Raw genomic sequence first — 12,535 nt, 5'->3', positions numbered from 1 at the left:
CCGGGGGCTGGGAAGAGCCAGCTAAGGGCGGGCACCGTGGTATCTGAGGGAGCGCGCTGTACTGGAGCTCTGGAGGGGATGTCGGGCCCATTCTAGACTCACATACCGAACGACCTCGGAGGGCGGTTCCACCCCATGGCCAGCATGAGCTACTAAAAAGACCCGGAGGTGGACATTAATTTATCCTCCCGATGAAGAATCCTACCGCCATATTCTCTGACCTCAGCACCCGCCCCGCAATGAAGCCCCATCGCCGGTCCCCGTCGCCCCTCCGCTATCCCTGATGGTGCCAGGTACAGGGCGTCTCCCCAGCCCTAAACCATCGCTTCTCCAGGGCCCTCCCCTGTCATCTTCCCCATCACTTTCCCCTGGTACTCCAGCCCCATCCCTGCTCCTCGGTTCCCTCCCCAGACGTGCTCCCGCAACGTTACTCCCAGGTTCTTCCCCTCCCCCCCCGCCGCCCTCCTCTCCCGCCCGGGTTCGGGAAGCGGGCGGGCGCGCACCTTGGGCATCCCCGCCGCTGGTAAGCACTCCGATGGCTTTGCCGGACCCGGAGAGGTGCTCCAGGAACCTCGGGAAGGACGCCCTGGGGGTCGGCGGGGCGTTGCTGGCCATGGCTAGGAGGCCGAAGGGCGCCGGTTCGCTCGGGTACGCAGCAAGCAGTGAGGACCTGGCCCACGCGCGCGGGCCTCGGAACCGCCGCCCCGCCCGCGCCGGGCAGGAACCGCCTCCGCCCGCCCGAGCGCCAATGGGCGTTGGTGGGCGGGGCTGGCGCGCGCGGGCCGGGCACGCGGGCGCGCCAGCGTCGGGGCGTGGGGTGCAGGGGCGAGGCAGGTGGCGGCCGCCGCGACCCCGGACTTTGCTGGGGGAGCGGATCGGGGAGGGGGAGGCTTGGCGGGGGCATCCGGGGTGGGGAGACCCCAGGCCCCGAGACCCGGGGCGGGGAGGCCGCAGGTGGGCGGAGCGCAGCAGGTGGCCAGAGTTCTGCGGGAGAATCTCGCCGCCTTAGGTAGGAACTGCTTGGGTGGGGCTGCGAGGTACCTGGCGAGCCCAGGCGACCCCTGCGGTTGGGGTCCCAGTCGCCACATGGACGCACGCCTGCTTCCCGCAGGATTTTTCCGGGGAAGGTGCTGGGAATAGTGGGGTGCCCCGCCGTTTTTCTCCGGGACCCTACAGGTTTCACCTTTTGAGGTCAGGGAGGAAGAACTTGTGATGGATCTCAAGTTGGGGGCACTGACTGATGACAGAGCTGTCATTTCCCGGGTCGTCGTAGGAGCACTAGCGCTTCTGGGTCCTCCAGCTCCAGGCTGACAGAAAGAAGGAATTGAGAGTAGGAGGACTTATGGACGCCACCCTCAAAGACACCCTGGCGTCCGGGCCTGGTCTGGAGAATCCTCATGGAGCGGAGAGGGCGAGACAAGGAAGGCCTGGGGCCTGGGGGTGCGACAGCCATTCCTAAGTAAGGAAACCATCATGGCCTGCTCTACTGGAAACTCCAAAGTCTTAAATATCTATATTCAACATGTGTGCGATTGATTAGCAGTAAGTTCTATGGAGCGTCACCTGGTGCCAGGTTCTGTGCTGTGGTGGAGGTGCCCTCCCCCCCCACCCAGGAAGCACTCTCTTGAGACAGGCATTTTCTTCAGTGGTTACCCCAAGTGAAGAAAAGGCCCCACACCATGGTTCAGGATAGGGGTGGCAGCCCCTGAGCCCTTCTGACCAATAAATGTCAACTGAATGATAAAGAAAATAAAGAAACTGAACAAAGTCTGCAAAAGCAACAACATAAACTAGTCTTACTCTAGGGCAACCCTAGACAAAAGACGGTGGTACGCAGTTTACTTAGGTTGTTTGCCTCCGACGGATGGTCTGATCTCTGTCTAGGCCAGACTTGGCAGAGCAGTTCCTAAGCCCCGAGATCATCAGAATCACTGATTTCTCTGCACACTCTGAGGTCCAGCTTCTAGGAAGGCACTCAGGGAATATGTATTTTTAACAAGCTCCTTAGGTTACTCTGATGAATGCAGAATATGAGAGCTGCTGGTCTAATGGTTGAGCCTCAGCACTCAATGAAGAGAATAACAGGTGGTTTTTTTTTTTTTTTTTTTTTTTTCCTTTTTAGATTATTTGTTCTTTTTGGTTATACATGACAACAGAATGTATTTTGACATGTCATATATACATGGAGTATAATTTCCCATTTTGGTGGTTGTACATGTTGTGGAGTTACACTGGTCAGGTATTCATATATGAACACAGGAAAGTGATGTCCAATTCATTCTGCTGTCTTTCCCATTCCAATCTGCCCTGTCCAATAAGGTGAACCCCCCACAATTTTGAGTTAGCATTTGAATATCAGAAACAATATTTGACCTTTGGTGTTTTGGGATGGGCTTATTTCACTTAGTATGATAGTCCAGTTCCACTAATTTACCTGCAAATACCATAATTGCATTCCTCTTTATGGCTGAGTGACATTCCATTGTGTATATGTACCACATTTTCTTTATCCATTCATCTGATGAAGGACACCTAGGCTGGTTCTATAGCTTAGCTATTGTGGACTGAATAGCAGGTGTTTTGAAGCTGTCAGTGGCAGTACCATTTACCTTAAAACAGGAGGTGGTTGCAGGCTCTAAGCTTCCCTACCCACAGAGGTGTCTGTAGCCTGGGGCCTAGGATTTGTGCTGTAAGAGTGTCAATCATTCATTCCTTTCTAGAGCAAATAATATTTTAAAACACGGTCCATACTGAATTCTTAGTCAATTGCCCCTTATCTTCTCATGAAATTATTTTTATTACATCAAATTAAAGGACTGGTCATTTGTTATCAAATTGTCTGAAACAGAGATAATGAATGACAGGTAGCACCTCAGGTTAAACATAACAATGGGTTAAAAGCATTATGGCAAAAATGTAAACTGCAAGAACAACGAAAGGCTGTTGTAGTTAGAAAGATAAATATATATTCATGTGAAAATGTGCCCGGGATATATAAATAGTGAAAAGGCAGGCATGGCAGCAATGTGAACCTCTGTGTGTGTACACAAATCTAGGCATTATTAGTTCCTTTCTCTTGCTCGTTAGGGATATTATCTTCCCCCACACTTAAAAAAAAAAAAAAACAAAGTACAGCTGGTCACAGTGGCACTACCTATAATTCCAGCGGCTCAGAAAGTTGAGGCAGGAGGATCACCAGTTCAAAGCCAGCCTCAGCAACAGTGAGGAGCTAAGCAATTCAATGAGACCCTGTCTCTGAATAAAATACAAAATAGGACTGGGTATGTGGCTCAGAGACTAAGTACCCCTGAGTTTAATCCTTGGTACCTCCCCCACAAAAAAATAAGTATGGGTTTTAGAACAAAAATGGTGAATTTAAAACAATAGGTGGGCATGGTGGTGCATGCCTATAGTCCCAGCAACTTGGGAGGTTGAGGTAGGAGGACTACAAGTTTAAGGTCAGCCTTAGCAATTTAGTGAAACCCTGTCTAGAAAGAAAAATAATAATAAAGGGCTGGGATGTGGTTCAGTGGTAGAGCACCCCTGGGTTCAATTCCCAGTACCAAATGAATAAAATAATAAAATTGAGAGTTGTCCCCCCACCCCCGCCCCGCAAGGTTATGTATATTTTTCAAAAGCTCGAGTCTGTGTACATGAAGAGTTGTGCCTCAGGAATATAACTGATCATTCAGGCACAGTTTCGAGGAGCCCTAGTCCCTTGCTCAGTTGATTAGGATGTTAACATAGGACAGTAATTGAAACAATAGTTACAAAGGGCCATCACTTATATTTTTCTTTCTTTTTGCATTACAGTATTTTAATAGCTCTTCAACTGGAGGTGTTTTTTTTTTTTTTTTTTTTTGAACTTGGGTCTTAGGAAAGAATCCTCTCATTCAGGCCGGGACGTTGCATCTCTGCTAACTTGTGCAGCTTACGCCAGCAGGATGTGCAGTGTGCGTTTCATTTCGGCCTGACACATTGTGACACATTACCACGACCTTCTGTGGCTTGTTCTGACACACATTCATATCACAGGAGCAGTTTTCCTGTAGGCCGGGCACTCAGGCAGGCTTCCCTTGGTCACCTGCTTCTGGGCCTCCCTGAGGTGTACCAGGGTCAGCCCCTGTCTGAAGTGTCCCCTGGAAACTCAAAAGGAGAAGTGGGTTCCAAGAGGACCACTGTGGCTGTCGGAAGGATTCAGGTCTGGCACTGGCCACAGGCGGCCCTCAGCCCTTGCTAGATGGTCGCTCTGTCATATGAGTGACAGCCAGTGAGACCGAGCACCATGAATGGTCACAGCCGCTGCTACCTAGCCCCAGGAAAGGCCCGTCATCCTTTTTGACTTTGTTAGACGGGGGCACTGAGTCCAGCCTTCCAGTGGTGTGAACACCAGGGACCAGAGACCACTGGGAGTCATTCTTGGGGCTGCCTGGGACAAGGTTTCATGCTCCCCCTCTGCAGGGACCGTGAAGCACCAGCATGTCCCCAGTTCTGAGCTTCTGGAAAGGAGAGCATTTCTCCAGGAAGGCACCCTACTTGAGATGCTGGGGTCTGTTGGGGCTCCGTCCTGCTGGTTCCATTGAGCCAGGGCCTCTTCCCCTCCCATAGCGGTCTCCGGTGTCTGGGGAATTGGCATCTCACACCTGCAGGGACCAGAAATGATCTCCGATCTCTTCACCCCAGTGTACAACCCTCCCCTTTCTGTCTTTCTTGCTTCCGTTCCTGGTGACTCCATCTTTCCAGCTGCTCAGGCTAAAACTTTAAGGGCACTTGCCAGCCTCTGACATCTGAAGCCTTTGGAAAATCCTGCTGGCATGCTCTCCTGGGCTGTCAGCCCCCCTGGTCCTGCCCATGTCTGGGCCACTGCCTCTGACCTGGACTAAGTGACAACTTCCTTTCTGTTCTGCCTCCACATACTGTGGGTGTCCTTAACAAAGAAGCCAGAGTGGGATGACTAAAATGTAATTCAGGGCCCTGCCCCTTCTCCAGTGACCCCCATTCACTCTGGGTATAAGCAAGCCACCCTCCCCCCCCACCTAGAACATCCGGGCTCCTTCCAGGCCCTGCTTCTTTCAAGGTCTTCCCTAATCCCACCAGCCCTGCCCTGCCCTGAGGTCCATCCAGGCAGATGAAGGTCTCAGGGCCTCTGCACCTGCTCTTTCCTCAGCCCTGAGCACAATCTCATACACCCACCCCGCCAGCCAGTTTGCCTCAGGTCACTGAGCAAGGTCTGCATGGTGAGGCCATCCCAAAGCACTCTGTTAGAAACGCAGTGTCCATACACACTCCTACCCCTTCCCCCTCTCCTCTCAAGGACTGGCTGGCCTGTGTCTCACACACACACACACACACACACACACACACACACACACACACACACGGCCTGCTTACCTGGTTCCCCCTGTTTACTTTGTTCCTTGGCTGGTGTCCCCCCTGGACTCCAAGTGCTATGAATACAGAAATCTTTGTTTATTCACGGCTGCAGCCTCGGTCCTCCTACAGGGCCTGGCCTATACAGAGCTGCGTTAATCAGCTTTTTGTTGCTGTGACCAAAATACCTGGCAAGAACAACTCAGAGGAGGGAAAGTTGATTTTGGCTCACTGTTGCAGAGGGTTAGTCAGCCCGCCGACTCCATTGCTGTGAGCCCAAGGTGAGGCCCAACATCATGGAGGAAGGACATGGGGAACCAGAGCTGCCTCACAAAGCGGGGCAGCTAGGAAGGGTGGAGAGAGGGGAAGGGACTTCCAGGCACATCCCCCATGACCCGCCTACCCCAGCCACAGCCCCACCTGCCTGCAGTTACCATCCAGTCCATCCAAATTAGGATGGACGGATTAGTTACACCTCTCACCATCCAGTCACTTCACCTCCAGACATGCCTGCCGTCACTCAGGAGCCTGTGGGGGATACTTCACACCCAAACCACAACAGGGGCACTCATGAGTATGTGTCGAATGACTGGTGAGCGGATCTCCCACGAAGGTGTGGACCTTCCCTCTACCTGCTGCAGTCGCAGTGGCTGAGGAAAGAGCCTGTGGGTAAAGCTGGATTCTCCCTCAGTACCTGATCCCCAGTGTGCCCCAGGGCCACGCATCCTAAGGTCACCTCTCTCCCCTGGACTGTTCCCTTATGCATTATTATTAGAAGCAATTTTTTCAGTATTTAATGTATCCATTTAAAAGGTTACTTTCCTCTTAAACGTCCATCATCTTTCAGTCTTGGATGCTCCTGCCTGCTCCCTCTCCCACAGCGCTGCATTCCCCTCTGGGAATTCCTTCTGTTTAATAAATGACTTCCAGGATTGTAAGAAGCAAGAGCGGCAAGATCAGGCAGAGCCTCCAGTCCCACCCCCTCTTCTTTTCCTCCACCATCCTTCCTCCCTCCCCCTTGGACTGCCCTGGACAACTGGGCTCAGTGTCATCCAACCTGAATAAAAGGGTAAGCAACGTAGGAGACCGTGGGTGCTGAGGATGAATCCCTGGGCTCCCAGGCTGTCCTTGCCACCTGTGGACGCAGACTCCCCAGGATCCAGACTCTGCTCTGCCTCGGCCACTCCCTTCTGTTCCAACCCTGGGCTGCGACTGGGCTAATGTGCAGCCTCAGCTGCCTGACGTCCTCTCTGTCTCTGGTCCTACTCCACCCTCCTCCGCACCTGCCCCCCCCTCCCTGAGATCGGGTAAGGCCAGGAGGAAGTGAAGACCTCTGCTAGACTAGGAAATCCTCCAACCCTCGCCTCTCCTTCCAGTTGCCTGTCAGATTTCTCAGCCTTTAAAGGAATCTAGCTCTAGTTCTAGCCGTTGAACTTTAAATGATATATGAAACAGTTGGAAGTTTCCCAAGAATTTGAAGCAGGATCATGTTATCCTGAAACAATATCTAGAAACTGGAAAAAGGGAAAAGAAAAATGTTTCATTTCTGTAAAGTATGAGGCCATCAAGAATTTTAACTTCTCTGGGCCATTTCATCAACGAGTGCACTAAAGCTTGTTTCACGGAATGACTTTATTTCCTTCTTAGTATTTTGGTGTGGGTTGATTAATGGAAACTTCCTCATCTTCCAACACTCTGAAACAGGAAAGCAGGAATAATTGTGGTGTTAAAGTGGAAAAAAAAATGACTTGCTTTTTCAGGAACATCACTAGGCATTCCATAGATACGTAAGAAAATGAGCTCTTGACTGGAAAATGAGTTACAAACAAATTTCCCAATTAGAAAAAGAAATCAGGATTTGAACAGCGTTGCTGTCAGGTTAAATATGTTCCATGTTTCAGTTGTGAAATGCAACATCTGCATATTAATTTGCATATGTCTACACGAAGACCTGTGACCTCCGTTGATGCTTACAAGCTTGAATTCATAATTTCTAGTTCTTAAAGGTCCCTGGTAAAAGGGACCCTGGTGCCGTGCTGGTGCAAAAGTAAATTAGTACAGCCATTATGGAAAATGCTATTGAAGTCCCTCAAATAATTAAAATAGAATTACCATGTGATCCAGCAGGCCCACCACTGGGTATATATATATCCAAAAGAGGTGAGCTTGGCATATCAGAGACATCTGCCCTGCTGCCTTCCTGATAGCCTTACAATCACCAAGATAGGGAGTTAGCCCAAGGGTTCATCAAAGATGAATGAGTAAGAGGAATACTAATGGAATACCATTCTGCCTTAAAAAGAAGGAAAGCCTGTCATCTGTAGTGACATGGATGAAGCTGAAGGACATTATATGAAGTGAAATAAGCCAGTCACAGAAAAATCACAATGTCACATATATGTGGAAACTACAAAAACCAAAATTAGTAGAGAGAGAGAGAAGGGTGGTAACCAGAGGCTGGAGGGGGAAGGAAACAACGGGGAGACGTTTGTTAAACGTCACAGAGATAAATCAGAGGAGTAAGTTCAGAAGATCTGCTGAACAGCACGTAGACTATAGTAATAAAGCATCCTGCACTTGAAAATTACCAAGAGGGGGGATCTTTAGATGTTCTCTCCACAGCAAAGTAAGTACGTACCAGAGGTGATGGTTATGTAATTAGTCAATTCAGTCGTTCATAATGTACACCTATATCAATATATTACATTGTATATCATAAAAATGTTTATCTTAATTTGTCAAATTTGTTATTTTTTTAAATAAATAAAACTGTTCTCATTGTGGAAAAAAAATTTTAAGAAAAAAATAAAGGTCTCTTTCTTCCAACTCAGAACTGAAGCGTTTGAAGTCTGGGCATTCAAGGACAAGCTAGCATGCCTGAAACCAAAGCTGTAAAAATCCTGCTTTTCAGTTTGCAAACGTGCGTGGCTGGGCCACACCCCTGTTAGTGGCCCATGGCCAGCGTCCAGCTGAAGTCTTCGCTTTGTTTGCAAGGTTCTGACAGAGCCGCAGACCTCTTCCTCTACCCGGATGCACCTGCACCGCCACTGCACACCTAAGCCGATGCTGAGTCCCACCGCAGCAGGAGGAGGAGGACCCGACGGGGCAAAGCCCAGGCCAAGGGCAAGGGCAGAATTGCGGTCACGTGTCGGGGCAAACACCTCCAAGTTCTCAAGAATGGCTGGGATGCCCTTCTGATTAGTCCAGGGTCGATGGTCTTTGAGCCCAGGTCAGATCGACTTTTTGGCCCAAGGAATAAGTGGTCCAGTCACCAGGGTGAGAAATTGGGGTCTTGGTGCTGAGTTGGGGACCAAACATTGGCATTGCTGTGATTCACTTCTATCACTTCTCCTGCAATGCCGCATTTGAACAGTGGCCACTTCAAAGCTCTGGTTATTTCAATGGGTTGGGAGATGGCCATTGAAACCCTCCATGGGGACAGACTATTCTCATCTTTCAAAGCTTTCCACCATAACAGGCCATTCCTTCAGGGCTGTATGACCTCAGAGCTGAGCTGCTGCTACAGGCGCAGATAACTTCTGTCACTTGACCTGTTCTGACAGGGCCACCCCCGTTTGGTGAACTGTTCCTCCCTCACTGCCTGAGGTCCTGAGCGGATGGACTGACCACTCAGGGAGGTGGCTAGGCCCTTCAGCCCAAGGCAGTGGGAGGACACACGGTTCACCAGGCCCCTACTGATCTCACCCAGAGCTGACGGGAAGCACCATTTCTGGGGTCATCCATCAGATGGAGACTGCCTGTGTGGTGAAGCCAAAGACAGTGACCAGACAGAGAAGAGGTGTGGGCAGAGAGACAGAGGAAGACAGAGGCAGAGAGAAGAGAGACAGGTGAGGAAATACATGACATTTAAAAAGTCTTCTCCTCACTTAGTTTACCATCTAGGAAATAAGTCCCCATCAATCCATGAAGCTAAGGGAATGATAAAGGTTTGGCTCTCTGGGAATTTTGTAGATCCTCCACACGGGAGAGGCTTGCCTGCCTTCAGAGTCCTTTCAGATGGAAGGGTCGATCTGTACCTGTGGAAGCATTTTATCTCCAGTCTCGTTTTGTCTACAGTGGAATCCGACCCCAACCCTACTCATACCTTACTTTTAGGTATCTGTGTTCTCCCAGCCAACAGCGAGCTGGAAGGGGCTGTTAGGATCACATAGTCCACCCTCCTGGCTTGATAAAAGAGGGCAAAGGCTGGAGGGTATGTGTTGATGGAGGGCCACATCACCATTGTATCTAGACAGAGGGTCTTTTTACACACTCAAGTGAGAAAATTGTTATTCAGACTTTGAATTTCATTTCTTAGTCCACTTACATCTCTTAATCCCTTATTATCCTTTGAAATTGGTTATGGAAAATTGAAATTGAAACCTACCAGTGTCCATTCCAAAGGGCTGCCACCATTGCCCAGAAAAAGAAATCCAGTCACCCTTACCTGTAGATTTGGTCTCTTTTAGTTAGCTTTTCTTTTCTTTTTTTGTCCCTGTGAACTCAAACCTGATAAGTACAATGTAGAGGAGGAAAAGTTTATTTTGTTTTTATTTTATTGTTGCTGCCCGCAGCAACAATCCCACGGGAAGGAATCGGAGGCGGACTGGGAATGAACTACTTCTATTATCTTTTTCTGGGCTGCTTTCTTGCTTGCTTGCTTGTTTGCTAGTTTATAGAGGAAAAGAGGTTTGCTTGCTTTTAGAGGAAGAGAGGCTTGCTTGCTTTTACTATGCTTTCAGAGAGGCTACGCTTTCAGAGGAGCTATTTCTTAGAGGTCTGCTGCTGCTTCTTAGAGGTGCGTCCTGCATCCTGCATCCTAGAGGCGCGTGCTAGAGGTGCGTGCTATCAGAGGTTCGTGCTATCACAGGTGCTTCTTAGTGGTGTGTCCCACATATTGCGTCCTTCATTCTGCAATCTGCCTTTTTCCAGGTAAAGAGAATGTCTTATATACACTAAGGCAGCCAATCAGCTTAGGATTAAGTAGCACGATTGGAGCACACGCCACGGTACCAATCAAGAAAGAATGAGGAACATCTGTTGACCACTAGCGCAGAAGAGACATTAATCAATCAGGCAAAAGGTCATGAGAGATGACGCCATGTTAACACTAATTATGCACCACCTCCTGGCCCAACGCCAGGTGCCTTCTTAGGGCTACTTAAACATGTCTCTACATTTTATTTATTTATTTTTTTGTCTAGCACATCATGTATGCTTTTAATGGCCTATTTGCTTTTCGAAGATGTGGAGCAAGACAAATCATATAAATAAAGATGCAATACTATTTTTTAGTTGCCATTGTTTTTCCTTTTTTTCTTTTATTTTTACAGACTGCATTTTGACTCATTGTACACACATGGGGTACAACTTTTCGTTTCTATGGTTGTGCACGATGTAGATTCTCACCATTCATGTAATCATACATGTACATAGAGTAATGATATCTCATTCCACCATCTTTCATACCCCAGTCCCTCCACCCTCTCATTTCCTTCTACATAATCTAAAGTTCCTCCATTCTTCTCTCACCCCCACCCCCCACCCCATTATATAGCATCAACTTATCAGGGAGATAGAGCACTAATCCCCAAAATTTATAAAGAACTTACAAAACTTTACACCAAAAATACAAAGAACCCAATCAATAAATGGGCCAGGGAACTGGATAGACACTTTACAGAAGATATACAGGCGATTAATAAGTATATGAAAAAGTGTTCAACATCTCTAGTAATTAGAGAAATGCAAATTAAAACAACTCTAAGATTTCATCTTACTCCAAGTAGAATGGCTATTATCAAGAACACAAACAATAATAGATGTTGGCGTGGATGTGGGGAAAAAGGCACGCTTTTACATCGTTGGTGGAGTTGCAAATTGGTGCAGCCACTCTGGAAAGCAGTGTGGAGAATCCTCAGAAAACTTGACCCAGTCCTCAGTCTTCAGTTTATACCTAAAGGACTTAAAATTAGCATACTACAGTAAAGCAACCACATCAATATTTACAGCAGCCCAATTCACAATAGCTAGATTGTGGAATCAACCTAGATGTCCTTCAACAGATGGATGGATAAAGAAACTGTGGTATATATACACAATGGAATACTATTCATCCATGAATAATAATAATAATACGGCATTTGCAGATAAATGGATGGAATTGGAGAATATCATGCAAAGCGAAGTAAGCCAATCCCAGAAAACCAAAGACCAAATGTTTTCCCTGATAAGTGGAAAAGTTTATCTTGGTTCATGTTTCAGAAGTTCAATCCATGGTTGGCAGAGTTCATAGCGCTTAGTCCAAGATGAGGCAGAACATCATTGTGGAAGGGTATTGCAGGAGAAAGCAGCTCAGGACATGGCAGCCAGGGAGCAGAGAGAGTGCTCAGCTCAGAGGCGCAGTCCCCAGTGAACTCCTTCCCAGCCACACCCTACACGACTAGATGTACTGCTCAGTTAATCCGTATCTGTGAATTAATCCACCAATTAGGTCACAATGCTCATAATCTAATCATCTCAACTCTGAAAATGCTTGTATTGTCTCACACATGAGCTTTTGGGGGACATCTCATATCTAAATCATAACATTCCACCTCTGGCCCCCAAATAATAAATAATCCGATTACAAGAGGCATAACCTAATCAGGGGATCAATCCATTGGTATGGATTAACCGTGGGCAGGTAAGGTGTGACTAGAGGAGGTGGGTCACTAGCAGTGTCCCTTTAGGGTTTATATTTTGTCTCTAGTGAGTTGAACTCTCCTTGCTTTCTGGTTGCCATGTCCTGATCTATTTTCTAAAGCCACACCCTTCCGCCATGTTGTTCTGCCTCTCCTGGGGCCTACAGCCATGAAGTCAGAAGACCATGGACTGAACTTCTAAAACCATGAGCCCAAATAAACTTTTCCTCCTCTACGTGGTTCTTGTTAGGTCTTTTGGTCCCAGTGATGAAAAAGTTCACTAAGACCGGTAATCTTTGAAACACACAGCCTTGGCTGGGAGGAAGTTGTCTGGAAGTGGAGGTTCTTCCCAACCAAAGTCTTCTGCGCTTGTTTTCATGAGAAAAACATGAAAAAAGTTTCTCTGAACTTCTTGACATGTCGTAGTCGTTATTTCATGCTAAGCGTCACATTCTCACCCATACAACAACATGGATTTATCT

The 12,535-nt window shown here is 48.1% G+C and overlaps 1 protein-coding gene across 3 annotated transcripts in view; it reads right to left on the bottom strand.

The window, feature by feature from the left end:
• PFKP (phosphofructokinase, platelet) overlaps positions 1-697 on the bottom strand; it is a 58,780-nt gene extending 58,083 nt beyond the window's left edge. The window contains exon 1 of one of the 3 annotated variants that reach the window (XM_079107042.1): positions 504-697. In XM_079107042.1, the coding sequence (XP_078963168.1) occupies positions 504-615 (112 nt within the window). In that variant the 5' untranslated portion in view covers positions 616-697. The remainder of the gene's footprint in view (positions 1-503) is intronic. The other 2 variants (XM_079107040.1, XM_079107041.1) reach the window with 2 other exon arrangements.
• Between the last annotated feature and the right edge of the window lie 11,838 nt (positions 698-12,535).

Source organism: Sciurus vulgaris (assembly GCF_902686455.1).
Source record: "Sciurus vulgaris genome assembly, chromosome: 12".
Taxonomy (NCBI): Eukaryota; Metazoa; Chordata; class Mammalia; order Rodentia; family Sciuridae; genus Sciurus; species Sciurus vulgaris.
Note: the sequence above shows the minus strand (reverse complement) of the source record. Positions and strands in the feature narration are given on the sequence as shown.